The sequence below is a fragment of the Muscardinus avellanarius genome (assembly GCF_963383645.1).
Source record: "Muscardinus avellanarius genome assembly, chromosome: 1".
Lineage (NCBI taxonomy): Eukaryota > Metazoa > Chordata > Mammalia > Rodentia > Gliridae > Muscardinus > Muscardinus avellanarius.
In genome coordinates this window covers 50,810,389-50,829,682 of record NC_137786.1, presented here as the reverse complement: position 1 = coordinate 50,829,682, position 19,294 = coordinate 50,810,389, and the positions used below count along the sequence as shown (strand labels likewise).

At 35.8% G+C, this 19,294-nt stretch overlaps 1 protein-coding gene across 1 annotated transcript in view; it reads right to left on the bottom strand.

Moving 5' to 3' along the window:
• ZSWIM6 (zinc finger SWIM-type containing 6) overlaps nt 1–19,294 on the bottom strand; it is a gene marked incomplete at both ends in the record, with an annotated part of 194,481 nt that overhangs the window by 16,342 nt on the left and 158,845 nt on the right. Inside the window, 3 exons of the mRNA XM_080703132.1 lie at nt 827–973; nt 1,238–1,414; nt 6,228–6,407. Of these exons, the coding sequence (XP_080559258.1) occupies nt 827–973; nt 1,238–1,414; nt 6,228–6,407 (504 nt within the window). The remainder of the gene's footprint in view (nt 1–826; nt 974–1,237; nt 1,415–6,227; nt 6,408–19,294) is intronic.

Below are 19,294 nucleotides of genomic sequence, written 5' to 3'. Positions count from 1 at the left end.
ATAAGCAAAGCCAGCCAGTAACAGAAAGTCAAGGGTTATATGTTTTTCCTCACATGTAAAATTAGAAAACAGGAAAGAGAGAGGACTTTTGATAAATGTGGAGAGAGACCAAGAGAATAGTGGAGGGGACTGGGGAAAGGGGAGTGAAGAGAAAAGGAGGACTGAAAAAGAAAACAGTTCAAATAATACTAAGTCCATATATGAAGGCATCACTACTAATCTCACTCATATGTATGGGGCGGGAGGAGGGTAGAGGGGACAGATGCAGAAGGAAACACACCAAGTGCTGTATGCATGTATCACTTTGAACCTCACTCACTATGATGTAAAATTACAATGTGCCAATAAAAATATTAAAAATGTTCTTTCAACATTCAACCAAAAGAAAAGAATAAAATTTCTTACAGATCAGCTATAAAATATTTTTCAAAGAGTGGTGAGTAAAGCCATTTCTATGGCTTGTTTGCTTGCTTGCTTGCTTGCTTGCTTGCTTTATTTATTTACTTACTTACTTACTTACTTACTTTTGGTACTGGGCATGGAACCCAACAGCTTTCTACCTCCGGGCTACACTCTCAGACCTATATTATACTTTATTTGAAACAAGGTCTCACTAAGTTGCTGAGAGCCTCACTAAGTAGCTGAGGCTGGCTTCAAACCTCCTGTCTCAGCCTCTCAAGTACTGGGATTACAAGCGTGCACCAGCACGCCCCGCTCATTTCTATGGCTTTAGTTTTAAAAGCCATCTCTCACAGAAGAACACAAAACCTAGTGATGTCATCACCAAGAATCCTATTCCAATGGAAAAATACTCCTTCACACTTACCTTTTTTTTGAGTCCGGAACATTTCCAACTGTTTCTGTTGCTGCCGTCTTAAGGTGTTGACAATAGCTATTGCTAGTCTCAGTGCTTCTCTGGGGTACCCATGAGAACGTAATGCATCTACTCTTGCACAGGCTGTAGGAACATGTTCTAAAAACAGAAAGCCAAAGGGGTAAAGTTGCCATTGTCTGTAAACACAAGATTTAACAGTAAGATGCTTCTCTCAAAAATATTATTAAAGATACAAGAAACCACTTCTGAACTTGGATTTGAATGAAAAACTCAGCTCCTATTGCCAAGCATTCACCCATTTCCCACTGAATCCCTCAACTCTCCACCTCCCGCTCTAATAATGCTATAGGAACTCAACAAAGAAGTAAGTCATAAAAATGTCTTTCCGGTTTGGCCACTTACCATGCCAGAGGGGCCACCCGCGGGAGTCAAAGAGGGAGTTTTCAGTGTCGTCATGGTAACAGTAGTTGGTGTACAGGTCACTGCTGATAATGTGCTGCAAATGGCTATCCTGCCAGTGGAGATCGCATGCCTCGATGGCTCGTGTGAACACTGTCCGATGTGGCCTATTCGATGAATCTGTTTTTTCCACAATTCAGAAAGCCGTGTCAGCTATTGTTCACATGTGAATAAATCAGTCATACCATTCTGTGGTCAGATGTTCATGAACACACCCACACACATTGTCTTGCACCCCCTAAGCAGAAGGGTGAAGGGTGAATATTCTCATATCCTAAGTACTAGGAGACAAGTCAGCCCAAAGAGCCGCCATTCACTCACTTGCTTTATCAAACACAAACATTCTGCAGCCATTAAAGCTAAGGTTAAAGGCATCCTGCAAAAAAAAATTGTCAAGTCTAGTTTCCATGCCAAATACACTCAAAAGAGGCACTCGGCACAAAAATCACATGAAAACTCACTGCTCCCCACTTCTGAGGTGCTGTGGTGGGCTGCCCCTGATGGGATCAACAGCTCTCACAAACACTATGCAAGAGATGTGACACCAGCCATGGAACCTTTCAGGAAGATGCAGTCAGCCTTTAAAAATATGCATAAGGGTTGTGCTTTTGGTTGTATTTTTTAACTATATTGTGCGGTTTTGCACAATTAAAACTATTATGCTTCTTGGGATATAATGATGAAATGCCACTTTATATCCCAAAGGGCATAAATGCATATATTTAACATTTCACAAAGCCACACAACATAGCTACAAAACAAACCAGCGCACTTACCTTGCCCCTACAGGCTGCCTCCTGACTCCTGGACAGGTTCCATGACTGGTGTGATGTCCCAGCATAGTGTATGCCGGGGCATCACAAAAGAGCAGAAGCATACACTCCGAAGAGGGTTCAAGTGTCAGGACCTGACGGAGAAAAGAAATGTTTGGGGAATAAAGGACATTCTCACCTCAGCTCCTGGGATTATTCAACTCCTACAGATTCTACCTGCTCTCCCAACCCATTCCAAACTTACCTTCAACTATTTACAGACCTTGGCAAGCCTCAACTGAAAATCAAGGTAATTTAATTGTGATCTAACTTAGTTCAAGTACAACCCCTCACTGTTCTGAGACTCAACTAAATGAGAAGCAAGAAGTGTATCTTCCTTATGATAAGGTTTCAACTTCCTATACCTGCACCTTTGGCTAATCAGACATAAGGAAAAGTACAAAAATCAAAGACCAACGGAGCTGATAAGAGGAGACTGGAGAACTCATCTAGGCCAGCTTTTTTATTCTACTGGCGGAACTGAGGGTGAGAGGAGGAAAGTGACTTTCTAATATCACACAGCCAGGCAGTGGCAGTCAGGATCAAAACAGATAGCCTTACTAGAAATTCATCTAATCCAACTGTTCAGAGAGGCCTTGACAGTCTTTAATAGAAACAGTATGTCAGCTTGATCTCGGGTCATCTTAGATATCCGTATCTTAATGGCATATATCAAAACACATGGATATGTTTTTTAGCAGCACAATTTACAATAGCTAAATTATGGAACCAACCTAGGTATCTGTCAACAAATGAATGCATGACAAAGATGCAATATATATACACAATCGAGTTTTACTAAGCTATAAACAACAGAAACTATGTAATTTGTAAGAAAATGGATTGAACTAGAGAATACTATGCTAAGTGAGATCAGCCAGTCTCAGAAAACCAAGGATCAAATATTTTCTCTCATATGGAAGCTAGCGAGAAAACAAAACAAAAGGGACTTTAGATAATCAAGGAGAAAGACCCACAGAATAGTAGGAAGGGATAGGGGAAAAGGGGAGGGGGGACTGATTAAAGAACAGTTTAAATTATGCTATGTCCATAATATGCCCATGATATCAATGCCAATCTATCTGTATGGAGATGGGTGGGTACTGTAGTGGGACATGAAGGGAAACACACTAAGACTTGTGTGCATATTTTTAGTATGACTTTCAACCCCACTATGATACATTATTATTATGTACCAATTAAGGTATAAAAAACAAATAAAAATGGAAAAACACATGTATGACAGATAATATAAGAAGCACAAACAATGATGCATCTGTGATGGCCCCTGTCTAGATTCTTGCTAGAAGAGGAGAGACATATACAATGCAAAATGGGAAAAGTTGGGCCCACATTTAATTGTCTTTTAAACCTATTAGGGCTTTTTGCTGAGCGGAATAAATATGCCCATACCCAGAAAGATACTGGTTCCATGACCTCTCACTGTCAATCAACCAAACCAAGTCTCATGTAAATATTTTAAAGTAGGTTTGTCATTTTAGTTATTCTGTTTAGCTCAAATCACAAAAATATAACTTAAAGTTAAGAAGAGATTTTAAAACAGCAACTTAGTAATACGCTTGCATTAAAATAACAAGAGCTCTACCGGTTAAGGTAGTTTACTGTGTGTGGTACTACCAATAAAAGCAAGCTGTTAGGTCTGATGTCATTAAAAATAATAAAAATGGAATTATTCATGTTTATATGTGACTGGAAAAATATAAAGAAGACATAATGAACATTTAATATTGGTTAGCTATAATTGATCAATAAAACAAATGGCAACAAAAAGGCTAAATTATCATTAAAAATTTAAATGAAAACAAAGGCTATAGAGTCCTGTCATAACACAGACAACACATAAAAATTGATTACATATATTGAGATTAAAAAGATGTACAACTAAAAATCTAGTTTGATTAGGTATCAAAATTATGGTCTTTTAAAAATCTTGGATGTCTATAGTTATTAATTATTACAGTTAGGACTGAAAAAAGAGAAACAGACTATCTTCACCAAATTTTCTGAATGATAAATGAGTAAGAATTTTTAAGTACAGAATATGCAACGATAAACAGAAAATTTAGGAAAGCAAAACAGGAAAATTCTTAGTTTATTTTACAAAAAATTAAAAGATATTAGATATTGTTCTGGCATAGTCTTAAGAATAATTCTATAACAATTCAGTTTAATGTGTAAATGCATGGAATCCTATTCTAGTCTTTGCCATGTGCACACTCAGTCCAGCTGCAATTGCCTGGCTGGCTACCACTGCCTCTCCCCTAGAAAGGAGAGCTCTGCGAAGGCACTGCAGATATGAGCCCAAGAGCCCTTCTGAAGGGATGTCTCTGTGACAGCCCATCAGGATGTACTCTGCTACGAGCATGTGCACCGTTGCTATTAGGCACAGCAGCTATAAATCCAGCATCTAGAAACTAAGACCTGACTTTATCCTGCCTAGACCATACTCTAGAGAAATGGAGTATGGTACATGGAGTCTGCATCACTTTCAAGCAGCTTTCTAAGGCCCATGAAATATTAGTGTTTAACCTACCGTACCATAATAAACGGAGAGTTAAGGTAGAAATATATAGTAGAAATATTCACCTCCCCTAAAAGAGGAAGTGAAAAAGACAAGCCTCCAAATACAAAAAACAAGAGGGGATTAAAGATTGCCTATGTAGATGCCAGCATATTCTTTCCCAGTAACTGAAAAAAAAAAATGATACAAAACCAAACAAAAATTTGAACATCTAGAAAAAGCTGGGGTCCTATGGGTACCTTTATTTTCCTTGAAGTTATGAAATAAAAATCATGAGCAATGAAGATAGCATGTGTTTCAAATACTGAATTCAAGGCAAATATCCCTATACAAAGCAGAGCTCTGTAATTATCTTTCCCAAGTCCTAAACCTTCTTTTTGAATGAAAAAGTCCCTATGTAGTAGTACACGTCATTTCCTTTCTCTGTGACACTGAAAACAGTACCACATTCGAACTCAACACATTGCTCAACTCTTTTCCCCCTAGTAGTACCAGCTCCTTATGTGGCTAGCACATAGAGAAGTTATGACACTAGATCTTTCTCATGTCATTTGATTTCTTTCTCACTTTCTTGCTTGACTTTAAAGTCTTTTAGATGTTCTAAAAAAGAAGTACAAATTGTCCAAAAATGATGGTATGAATGAATGAATGAAATCCTTATTTACAAGTTAGTAAATTTGGTTACAAATTTGGTTCAGAAAGAGAACAGAAAATAATCCTGCAGCAGCTGGAGGAAAATGAAGTCAAGGAAGAATTTTTAAAGATAGGAAGGACTGGAGCCGAAGGGGGAAATCCGAAAGAGAGGGAAAGATGCTGAAAAACCAGGTTAGAAATGAGAGACAGAGGTTCTTCTGGAAATGTCCAGGGACATTTTTGAATGTCTCAGAGACTGGAGGGCACTATTAGCCTATTGTAGGTGGGAACAAGAATTCTAGACAATTCTCAATAAAGAATTTCCCCAGGCCAAATGACAAAAGTATCCTAGAACCCTAAGTCCAGTCATAAATGTTTTCTTCCTGTTTTCTAGAACTAAGAATTGTTAACTTACTACACAGTACCTCAGATATAAATTGGCAAACAAAGATAAAAGCATATAGCTCCTCTAGTCTCTCAATATTTTATTTTACAAAGCAATATAGTACCACCCAGCTCCATCATTTTTTCTTTTCTTATTAGTGCATTATAGTCATATATCTTAATGGGGTACAAGATGGTGGAGGCACATGCACACATCACTCATTTAGCCCTCCCTTCTTCTTGCTCATGTTTGATTCGGATATGTTTGTGAATGTACATCATGTACATTAGGAAACTTTTAATTAAAAAATTCAAATGGAAAATTAATGCACTGTTTTAACACATAATACATAAAAGTATTGCATTTATCTGCATTCTGAGAATCTTTTAAAAATATACAAGGGTCTCAGGTAAAATTAAAATACATACACACATTCATAATCAAAATATATTAAGTCCTTTAGTTACAGTAAGTTCTAAAATGGGTAAGGTCATTTTAAAGTTACCATTATGAAGACATATGCCCAATGAAAATGTAGACAGAACTTTAATGTGGGCTCACCTTGGTTGGCATTTGCACCCTGAGGCAGAGCATTAGTTAGGTTGGGTAATTCACTGCCATGAGTTCCATCTTCCCATGGGCAAACATCAACACTGTTCCACTTTTTCAGCTGTTTTAGCCAACTGGCTTTCTGCTCCAACTTGCAGTGGGGATTTAAAACTATACACATCCATAGAGCACCTAATTGAAGGTGGAGAAAAAGGTAAATTTTAAAAAATTATAGAAAAGTTTCCAATCCTAACAATAAAAGATAAAGATAAATTTCAAACCACTTCAAGGTAGATGGAAGTCTGCCATTTTTAAAACTCAATTCTCCTAATATAAGTCACAAATCTAATACAGAAACAGATCCCAAATTTGAACCAAAGATCCAAATATTGTTACATGTAAAGAAGAAACAGTTTCACAAGTGCTAACCGAAATCACCTTTCTACTTGTGAAACATTTTTAGATTAAAAAAGCCAGTAACATACAGAACTCAAAGGTTCAATTTATAAACATATTCTAGACATGGATGCTACAATATACCATTCCAAATGGTTTTGCACAAAAATTAAATTTACTTTCTAAGATTATTTTACAACTAAATAATAAGAGCATACAATGAATAGAAATAATTTCTAATATGCATATATGTATATGTAGATATATACATATGTATATATATATACAAACATCCATTCATGTCTATCACTATAGTACAAAAAGCTCTGGGTAAAAAAGGTCAGTAAAATCGATCTTTTAAAAATAAAATTCACTTATCTGGGTGTGATGCCACATACCTATAATGCCATTAGTTGGGAGGCTAAGATAGGAGGCTCACAGGTTCAAGGCCAGCCTCAGCAACTTAGTAAGGCCCTGTTTCAAAAATAAAATAGGCTTGAGGTATAGTTCAGAGGTAGAATGTCCTTAGGTTCATCCTTAGTACCATCACACACACACAAAAATCACTTAAATGTTATTAAAATTTCAAAGGAAAAGCAATGATTAATTAATAAAGTTAGAAAGGAATAACTCACAATTTCAGTGGTTAAGATGCCAATAAATTTATTATTTTCTACATTCTTGAAAGAGGTAATTCAAGTAAACATTTCACAAACTTTTAAAGTTTAAGTTTTAACTTCATTAATTTCAAAACAAGATGAGCAGTATATTCACAGCACTTTTTCTTTAAAAAGGTATCTGTGCATGTCTCTGTGTTTTAATTAGTTGATATAGCTAAGTGATTAATAATAAAGGTAGGAATGATTGCTGTTTATGTGTCTTTTTCAGTGTGTCCAAGAGTTGCTTCACATTTTTTTGAATTTAGAGCATTTGGTGTTTTAAATATCAAATAAATTTTACCAACATAAAATAAGCATATAAACATAACATAAAATAGCCACAGCCTATCTAAGCTAGAGTTATTTATAAGTAACATTTTTATATCTTTAAATGACAATTATATGGGTGTGATTTCCCATTACTTTGTCTCCTGTTTTGACATTATATTAACCCCATGTAGAAAATATTAGAAAGGGCTCATGTAAAAAACAAAAACAACAAAACAAAACAAAAAACTCAAGATAAAGTTCATGTCTGGAGTGAGGACTAGGAAAAGGAGCCTCCAACTCTCAAGTCCTGGGCACATCTCATGAGCACAGGACAGAGCCATGGCTTTACAGCTACCCCTCTGAAAACCAGAAGACATTAGTGCCACCACCCAAAGACAGCGGAAAAATTTATGGTCTGAGTCTATTTTGGTTGATTGCTGTTTTTTTGTTGTTGTTTTGTTTTGTTTTTTTTAGAAAGGTCTTATTCTCCAGAGGATTTTAATAAAAGCCAGACTCTCACAAACATAATATCACAGAATCTAAAATTACTTGGCTTCTAAAGAAAATGCAACCAATTCTCAAGGGAAAAAAACAAGTCAACAGATACCAAGCAAGATGAACAAGATGTTAGAATTATCCAAATTCATAGGGGCAAACTATGTTCCATGAAATGAAGGTAAAAGCTATTAAAAATGTTATGAAGAGAATTCTCAGAAGTAAAATATAAATTACAAAATAAGAACTAAAAAGAAGTTATAGAGGTAAAAATACATAAAATAAAAAATTTACTGAGTGGGATGAAAAGCAGAACGAAGAGGGAAAAGTTAAGTGAACTTGAAGATAGAAATTACCTCCTCTGAAGAAAAAGCCAGACAAAACTGATTAGAGCCTTAAAGACAGGTAGGAAAATATCAAAATATTAACATTTGTCACTGGATTCCCAGATGATGATGAGAAACAGAAAATTTTGGTAGGAATAATAACTGAAAATTTCTCAAATTTGAAGAATAATAAACTAACAGATCCAAGAAGTTTAGCCAACTTCAGAAAAGACAAACTCAAAAAAGACTATGCCTAAACAAACCATAATCAAGTCACTGGAAAGTAAAGATAATGAAAAAAAGGAAGGAAACAAAGAAAAACAAAATAACACATATAGAAGAAAAATTACTTAGATAATTACACATTTCTCATTTAACACCAGGACAAAATACAATGGGACAGTACTTTAAAGTGCTAAAAAAAAACCAGAAGTGTCAACCCAGAATGTATAACCAGAAAAAGGATCATTCAAGAATCATGGTAAAATATCGACATTCTCAGATCAGGGAAATTTTACAGTATATGTTGCTAAAAGACTCATTCTAGAAGAAGGGCTCAAGGAGGTTCTTCAGACTACAGAGAACTTAACAGTTTCAGGAATAAGGAAGAACAACAGAAATGATACATGTCTGAAGAAGTTCTTTAAAATTGAGTATGACCAATAAAAAAGAAAAATTTAAACATTGCTATGTGAAATTTTAAATGCATGGACATAGAATATGCTTAACTATAATAACATAAAACAAGGAGAGAAAAGTGATCCAGATGACTTCTTTGAGTCTACATTCCACTTAACATGACAAATATTAACTCAAAATAGACCGTTAAAGCTGGATGTGTTTAAGCTGGATTCTGTGGCACAAATCTGTAACCCTAGTACTTGGGAGGCTGAGACAGTAGAATCCCAAGTTCGAGGCCAGTCTCAGCAATTCAATGAAACCCTGTTTCAAAATAAAAAAGGGCTGCTGGTATAACATGGAGGTAGGGCTCAATCCTCATAAGGGGGGGAGGGGAGCCTAATTGTGTTTACTATAAACTATCAATAGGGGAAGATTCTAGGAAGTACAAACACAAGTAAAATTAAACTAAAATGAAATATTTTAAAAAGATTGAAACAATCCAAAAGAAGGCCACAGGGGGGGGGGCAGAGGAACAGAAACAGATGCAATAAATAGAAAACAAAAATTTAGATCTAAATTCAACCACATCAGTTGGGCATGATGGCATACATTTGTAATCCCAGTACCTGGTAGGAGAATCACAGGTTCCTAGCCAGCCTCATCAATTTAGTGAGGCCCTCTGCAACTTAGTGAGACCCTGTATAAAAAAAAAAAAAGGATGGTGTGTAGCTCAGAGGTAGAATGCCCCTGGGTTCAATATTCAGCACCAAAAAAATAAAAAAAATAAAAACATTAATGATTTTACAAAATACACATGGTCTAAGCATACCAGTTGAAAGAGTCAAATCAAATTAAAACCCAAGTACCAACTCTATGTTGTGTATAAGAAACCCACTAAAAATATAATGACAAACTAAATTTAAAAAAGATATACCACAAAAATACTATCAAAACAAACTGGAGTTAGTAGGCATGATGACACACACCTGTAATCCCAGTACTTGGGAGAATGAGACAGGAGAATAGTTCATCAAAGCCAGCCTCAACAATTCAGAGAGGCTTGCATCAATTTAGTGAGACCCTGTTTCCAAATAAAAAATAAAGTAGGGCTGCAGGTATATCTTGGAGGTAGCATGCTCCTGCATTCAATCACCAGCATCATAAGAGATAAATAAATAAAATAAACAGCAGTGGCTACATTAATAGCCAACAAATTGGACAAGTGGGTATTATAAAATGATAAGTTTTCCAAAAATATATAACAATCCTAAATTAATACGCTGCAATCAATAAGACTTCAAAATACATGAAGCAAAACCCAATAAAGCTGAGGGGGAAAAAATGAGACAAATCTACAGCTCTATTGGGAGACGTCCACACCCCCACCCTTGGTAGTTACTCCATCAGTACGGAGTCAGCACACAATCAGTGGACGCTCTAATTAACCAACTACACAGAACTGACATTTACAGGCCACTCCACCTAACACTAGCTGAAACAAACATACACACAAACAAAAACTCATTCTTTTAAAATACATAATCACCAGGAGACCTCATATTCTGGGCCTTAAAACAAATTTTGACAAATTTGTAAGAACTAAAATCACATAAATTAATTCTCTTGAATAACAGAATTAACTCAGAAATCAGTTAATTGGAAGGTTTAGAAAATCCCAACTATCTGGAAACTAAACAACACACTTCAAGACAAGTCAAATCCAGTTACAATAGAAATAACATATTTTGTACTAATTGAAAATATAATTTGTGGTATATACAGTTATAGGAAGGATTTTAGAGAAAAATTTATAGCATTAAATGCTTAAAATAATCTAAACATTCACTTAAAAAAAAAAAACAAGAAACTAAAGGCAAAAAAAAAAAAAAAGCAAAAGAAAGGAAATAACCAAAATCAATGAGACCAAAAACAGGGGAGAAAAATTAATGAAACTACAAGATGCTTCCTTTAAAAAAGATCATAATATCAATAAAGTTAATCAGGCTGACTTAGAGAAGTCATACTACCAGTTATTAGGAATAAAAGAGGCTATATCATTACAGATACTAGAGGTATTACAAAGTTTATAATATAATTATCCATACATTTTAAAGTATTACAAAGCTCATAAGGAAATGCTATAAATAACATTATTCCCATAAATTCTACAATTATATAAAATAGAAAATTTTTTTCTGTAAATCACAAACTACCAAAGGTCACTTGAGAAATAATGATCTGAATAAAAATATATTTACTAAAGAAATTAAGTTTGAATTTTCAAATCTCTATAATGTCCAGATATTCTCTTGGAAAAGTCTACCAAATACTTAAGAAAAAATATTATTAATCCCACACAGTAGTTTCCAGAATACAGAAGAAGAGGGAAGGATTCCCATCTTATTTTATGAGGCCAGCATTATTTATTTATTTTTTTTTTGGTGGTACTGGGGTTCCTGGAAGCCCTTCTACCTCCGGGCTACACTCTCAGACCTATTTTTTAAAGGTATTTTTATTTGGAAACAGGGTCTCTTAAGCCAGCGTGGCTAGCTTCGAACCTGTGCAATCCTCCTGTCTCCGCCTCCCATGCGTGGGGATTACAAGCGTGCGCCACCACGCCCGGCTGAGGCCAGCATTATTTTGATACTAAAACCAGACCAATGTTACAACTAACCACAACTGCTTGTCAATATCCATGGTGAACACAGAAGTAAAATTCCTCAACATATCATCACATTAAATTACCAACATCAAAAAAGATAAGTACACCACACCACATAGGAAATGTCCCAGGAATGCAAGGTTGGTTCACTATTCAAAAATTAATTAGTATAATTCACAACATTAATACACCAGGGAGGAAAACTATATGATCATCTCAACAGATTCAGAAAACATTTGACAAAGTTCATTATCCCTTCAGGATAAAGCTCTTAGCAAAGAAGACAGAGAAGAGACCTTATCTCAACCAATAAAAGACACCTGCAAAAGTCCCTATATTTAACACCATAATGGTAAAACACTAAATGAATGCTTTTCTTCTAAGATCAAAACAAGACCAAAAAAGTCTGTTTTTATCACTTCTGTCCAGCATCAAACTGAAAGTTCCAGCCAGGGCAATGAAACAAGAAAAGAAGAAATACATCAGGAAGGAAAAAAAGGATGAAGCCTCTGTGTACAAGTAACTAACTACAAAAAACTCTTAGAACTAACAAGGTAAGTTTAGCAAGGTTATATAATGCAAGTTCAGAGCCAAAACAACAACAGTAACAACAAAAAACCCTGCAGATCTGTATGGAAAATAGGAGTAACTGGAAATCACTAAAAACCATCTACATTAGTACCCCACCCCCCAAAAATACTTGTCTTATAATTCTAACAAAACATTGAAGAGTTTCTATACTAAAAAGTAATTACTATTTGCACTTCAAAGCTGAGTCTTAGTCCATTTAGACTGCTATAACAAAAAATAACATAAATTGGGTGGCTTATAAATAACAAATATTTATTCCTCTTAGTTGTGGAGGCTAGGAAGTCCAAGATCAAGGCACCAGCAGATTTCATGTCCTCTAAGAGCCTGTTCCTCATAGATGGCACCTTCTTGCTGTGTACTCATGAGGCACAAGGGGCGAATGATCTCCCTCAGGCCTCTTTCATAATAACATAATTCCATTCAGTAACCCTCATGATTAACTCAGTTCCTCAAAGCCCCACCTCCTAATACTACTGGCTTGGGAGTTAGCATTTCAACATACTAATTGAGGGGAGGGTATCACAAACATTCAGACCTTAGCAATGAGAGAAGTAAAACTCAGAAAGGTTAAGGTCCTTTAACAAGCAAAATCCTAAGTACTCTTGGCAACTTTAAATAATGATTTCTAAGCCAGGTGGGATGGTGCACACTTGTAATCCCTGCGCTTGGGAGGCTGAGACAGGAGGATCGCATGGGTTCGAAGCCAGCCTCAGCTACTTAGTGAGGCTTTCAGCAACTTAGTGAGACCCTGTTTCCAAATAAAATATAGAAAAGGTTTGGGAGTATAGCCCGGAGGTAGAAAGCCTCTGGGTTCCACCCCCAGTACCACCAAAAGAAAAAAAAAAAGAAAAAAAATGATTTCTATGACTCTGAGGATAAAAGAAATCTATAAAACACATCTTGGATTTTCATGCTTACATTTCTCTAATTAGAAAATTTTCATTTTGCAGAATGAGAAAGAAAATTTTAAAAGCCAAGTCTGTATTAATCTGCCTGCAAAATTCTTTTTTTGTTCACCTCTTTAAAGAGAGGTTTCATCCTGAAAGAATGTTCTTAAATGTTAGATTCAAGTTCAGAGCCTAATAGATATGGTCTTTTATCTTAATAGTCATCACTACAAAAGCTGTAATTAGCCTTAATAACCAAGTTAACCAAATTGAGTAAGTCATTCTCCAAATTTTATTAATTCAGAATCCCACTTTGGGCATTTATCTCCTTCCCCTCTAACATGCCTGAAATATCTGTAGCTTTCAAAATAAAGCTCTTTGATGATTAAACACTTCATTCTGCTACTACTCTAAAATATTAACCCTTTTTAAGGATTCAGCCAAATACAGGACAGAGAACTTGGTGAGAAGCACTTACACTTAGTAGGAGACTTGGCAACGCCTAAGGTACTGGGGCTTTCACAAAGGCTGCTTAGTTATTTGCTATGTATTACGGTAAAAACAAATTCAATACTTCCAAACTGCTTTCCTAGGTTCAATACCTTAAAGTATACACATCAACAATTATCCAATCACTGGTGCATGAATCATGCAGTTTCAGAATTATCCAAGGCATATTTCAGCTCTAGTCTTTCTCTACCACCAGCATGCCTTCTCTTTTCCTTTCCACTAAAATATGTAATACGCACTTATTGATGTTAGCAAAAAGATGCACCATAACATGAAGCAAAGGATGCCAAAACTAGGAAAGAAACCCCCTAAAGGAAAACATTTTTCGCCTAAGGTAAATGGTCCTAATCCACTTAATGGTGTCACACCTATTGGCATCCCATACCCAAAGAGATAATGTGGGCAGGATCTTGTAGAAGCAGAACACTAATCATCCTGAAAGCCTTCTAATTACTTCTGCATTCCACCAAGAGCAGACTGCCACACTTAGCAATGTAGCAATAAGAAGTGATTCTGCACTACTGCCCAGCCTTTCTCATCAAACATTTAGATATTCAAATTAACACCACCATTTTGCCCCACCTCACATACTCTTGCTTTGCATTTCCAACTAGAAGAAAAATTTGATCCACAAGCTTTGATCTGAAAAGGACAAGGTATAAACCACCAGATGAGAAGAACTATAAGTCATACCAAAAAAAAAAAAAAAAAAACCAAACCACATCATTATAAAAACTTAATAGTATAAGAGACATCCCAAGACAGACTACAATATTAAGTGCTGGTTTGTATGCTAATTTTTATTTCTTCAAGGTAAATCCTAACAATATCAAGTTACACATGTTGGGTTTCTAATTAGATTTCTACATTTAAAGTTTTTAAATGTCTATCTTTAGGGTACAAGGATTGCTCCAGGTAATTCAGCTAACATTTCACAAAGTGAATGGCATCTACCCTTATTTACATGACAATACCTATTGTCACTTACTGAATTCCTGTGCCAAATAGTTTAAATAATCACATTTCACCCTCGCAAAAAAACAACCAAACAAACAAATAAAAAACACTACTTTATAGATAAGGCAACTTGAGTTGGGAAAGAAACAGAAAGGCTATACTGCCATTAAAGCTGGGAGATAGGATCTGGTCCAAGGCTCATGTTTCCCCAAAATCTTTCTTCTTAAACAGTATGGTGTCTTGCCTTCTCTCCAATATGTGGTCATAACATTATTTATAAGTTAGGATTCATACATATATGAATTCCAAGATTACTGACTTTATTATGACAGAATCATTTTCATTCCTATTTTAAAAGTGCAATACAAATAGTATATTATTTCTAAAATTATGAAGTTTAAATGTAAAGCAAATAAGCCTTGTACTTCAGCTATGTGTTCTTACGTACTTAGAACACGTCTCTTCCACATATAGGAAAGTACAATACAAAAGTGTAATACAAAAAGTAAATCCAACAAAAAATTAACATAGGTCCATCTTAAAGAGCCTAATTAAGCAGAAGAAAACTGCATTTTTTAGGACTGACAGGCATAGCAAATAAGTAATTTCACTGTAGATTAGAATGGCAGATAAATAATCAGAAGCTCAATTTATGATTCAAGATTGATTATTCAAGTCAGAAAAAATCTGTTTTCTCTGAAAACATTATGATCAGCTCTATTAGAGTGAAGTCTGTGTCAGCATTTCTATCATAATGCATGCATACGTGAGCATGCTTTTTGCCTATAGTAGAGTATATTGCTGGGCAGAACACGATTTGAGACTGAATAAATCAGCTAGCCATTCTGTCGACTGTTGCTCCCAACAGTCAATAGAACTTAAGTTCTTTCTCCTTCATGGGTTTTGTTGTTAAAATCAAATAAGAGCTACACATTTTTGTGGGGTAAAGAGATTAATTAAAATAAAAGCTACACATTTTCTATAAAAGATAACCTCGAAAATGTTTGTAAATGTGTATATATGTGTATATAAGTGTGTATCTAAGTGTCGAATGCTACTGGAGAGTGCACAGGTCAATAATAGTGTGGAGTGGGAGTAGGGATGGGTCAGTGGGAGACAGGAACAGAACAACCAATACCACCTCCTCTAAAGAGGAGAATAGAAAAGGTTAGTTGCTCCATTTCCCTTTGTCACAAATGCAGAAAACTGAAGGCTTTTATATGAAAAGTTAAATTTCTGCTTTTTAGTATCAGGTACATTCCTATGAAGTAATAAATAAGGCAAAAATAAATCAATTTTGGTATTTCCAAGGGTTCAACAGTTATAAAACAATTCATAATATTTATTATATTTACTTTTGTCCTCAGAGGCTATTATAAGTCTAGAATTTCATGCATGATCCAATTAACTAATTAAACTTATTTAGAGGCCATGAAATGCCTAATTGCAGTCACAAATAGAAGATCACTTGCATAATTAGTTGTGCTACCAAAAACTATAGTCACAAAATTTCTTGGGTCAGACCACACTAAAACTGTGCCCCTAATTATTACAGTATTGTTCTCAGTATAATGCAGTCTTTATATGTCAGTACCCTATGTTTGAGAAATAAGGTTAATTGGTTAAAAACATCCTTCAAATTTGATATGCTACTTTTTAATTCACTAAAACATTTCTGGAAAAATTTCAAAATAAAACCTCAGGGGTATTATGAAGAGTTCTGAGTTTACTCGGGTCAAGCAGGGCTAAATTCTCAGCTAAATGACACACAGGCTCTGAGAAAATGCTAAAGTAAAATAACCGTTTTGTTGTCAAAAAAGAATATAGATTAGAGATATCCCAAAGCAGTTAAATGGTATCCTGGATAATATTCCTTTCAGCCAAACCTGTGGTCCTTATCTAATAAACAGACTTCTCATCCCATTTGATTTGTCAGTGCCATGGGGTCATCATGCAAGATTCATCAAAAAACCTGACCTCATTAAGAAGGAGCCTGGTTCTATACGAGATCACAAGAATCAGCTTCTCCCGTCCTCAAATACCCTTCTCCTTTTCAAGGGAGAGAGGGAAGAAAAGACAAAAAATCAGAAAGAAGAGAGAAAGAATAGTGACATGATTTGAGATACAGAAAGAATAGCCAATAGGTAGTAAGATGAACATTTTCCATGTCATTCTATACTCACTGCTTAATCAGCCATCTTCATAAACAGTTTCATGGTTTATCCAATGGCTCGGACTCCAAGTCTGTACAAATCTATAAAGACTCAACTGGCTCATATCAGTGTCTTATTTTTATTTTTTGGTGCTGGGGACTGAACTCAGGGGCATTCTACCTCCAAACTATACCCCCCAGTTCTAGTTTATTTTTATGTTGAATCAGGGCCAGCATTTGGGAGGCTGAGACAGGAGGACTGCGGTTAGTGGACAGCCTCAGCTACTTAGTGAGGCCCTTTGCAACTCAGGAACACCCTGTTTCAAAATAAAGAAGAAAAAATAAAACTGGGGGTGTAGCACAGAGGTAGAATGCCCCTGGGTTCCGTTCCCAATACTGCCAAAGAAGCCAAAAAAACCAGAAACAGGGTCTCACTAGATTGATGACAATCTCACTACTTGCTGAACCTGCAATTCTCCTGCCTCAGCCTCCCAAGCAATGGGATTACAAGTATGCACCACCATGCCCAGCTCTAACAATGTCTCCTAATAGTGACATTCTAATATATAAAAAGTACTAGATCTGTCCTTGAAATCATCTAGAATATGTCCGGCATTGTATAACCTCATTTCTACAGCTGGCTGTCTTTGGTTGCTTTATATCTTCTTTATTCCGTTTCTTGACTAGACACTGTAATCTTCCCAATGGCAGTTCCTACCAGAAGGCACTGTGCATAGTCACTTCTTGATAATTTACCTGCTGTTCTGGTAAAGCACGCCACAGTCCACTATCCGTATGAGTGCTTCCCTGAACCACTGGTACGTTTCTCTTTCATTTGACAAGAGGAACCAATTTAGGACAAAAGACAATCAAGAGTCCCAATAAAAAATAATCACCTTTACCAACGGTTATTAATCTAGACTACCGATGGTCAAGTAAACACTTTAACACTATTTGTGTGAAAAATCCCAAGAAAAGGAGACTCTTGTAGTATTCTGTTTGATCATAGCTGCAATTTTATTCATAGAAACAATTTCTTAAAATACTGATTTTTCGGAGTTCAGAAAGAACCTATGATGGGTGTTGGGTTTCTTGAAGAACAGAATGCTTCATTTTGCTCTAATTCATTCTATTACTGAATTAAACTTTGATGTATTGGTCTTGACAAGTGCTTCATGCTGATTGTATTGTGTATGATAGTATAATCACTCCCCATGCATTTCCCACTTGCTGGCTGATTAATACAATAGATTACCTGCAGCACTGATGGCGAGGGGAAGGCAGTGCCCTCTTTACTCTAAGCTGTTTGTGTTCTAGGATGCGTACATGTGCTCATGAACATATAGGCATCAACGAATATTCTGCACATGGGCAGAGAAGACTAAATGAAGCAGAAGAGTAGAAAAAGGGAAACTGAGGACACAGTGAAGATTAGTGCCTGTCAACTGCTGTTTACTATCAAAACCTCACTTAATGCTTCCACGTAGGTATGCAGCATTATACTTCCAATTATTCATTTACTTCTTAAGTTCACAAGTATTTACTAAGCACCAACTATATGCCAGGCACATTTTTATTTTTGCCTTTTCAAAAAAAAACTTTATAAAAGATGTTACTTTCAGTGTTCTAATTAGCGGAAGGGAAGAAAACGTAGGGGGGGGGCAAGGCAATCAAATGGACAATAATAAAGGTATAAGAAATGATTGCTATAAATTAGTTTCCATGTCCCAGTAAATATAGCACTTGACAACAAGATTATTAAATACAGTGTATAGTTTAATGGATTCAAAACAAAGAAATCTCTCGGGTCACTTGGTCTACATGACCAAGAACCTTTTCTTTTTGTGATCAATCTGTTCTGGTGAACAGGTTGCTGGACGTGTTAATCTCATTAGTAATGTGTGTTTGGTGGTATATGTGGGTGGCTGTGGGTGCGGCGGGGTTGTGCTCTGCAGCATTGTGAGACCAATCTTCTTAACAGTCCTTTCTTTTAGTTCCATGCTTATATTTTACCCAAATGCCCTGTTTGTAACCCTCCCATCCAACCCTCTGACCCTGGCTTATCTACAAAGGAAGACTAAGAATTCCAGCTCAAGAATTCTGATTCTATATTATGAACGCTTCTCACTCTTTTCTTCAGATTAGATAAAGCAATTTTTAAAATTTACAAACGTCCCCCAGGTTAGGGGCTAGGACACATGATCTAGAGTCGACAAGGTCCAGCTTGTTATCTTTGCAACAGAAAGCAAAGAGAATTGAGTGAGTCAGCACATTTTGAACAACTACTACCACTGTTCCTGGATATTTTGTCACTAAGAAAAAGTCTGATAAAATAGCTCTAACCAGCTTTTAGCGCACTCAAACAAATGAGTGTCAGAAGGCACCAATATTTATAAGAGGGTCCCATTCTTATTGTCATTTTGAAAATTTTAAGTAAAATACTGAAGCCATGTTATGCAATTAGCTGCTTTACAAGAAATTCACTTGCTGCAAATAACTTAGCATCCTGCCTCCCCCCTAAAGTATATGGGAAAAAGTAATGTAAATTAAAGA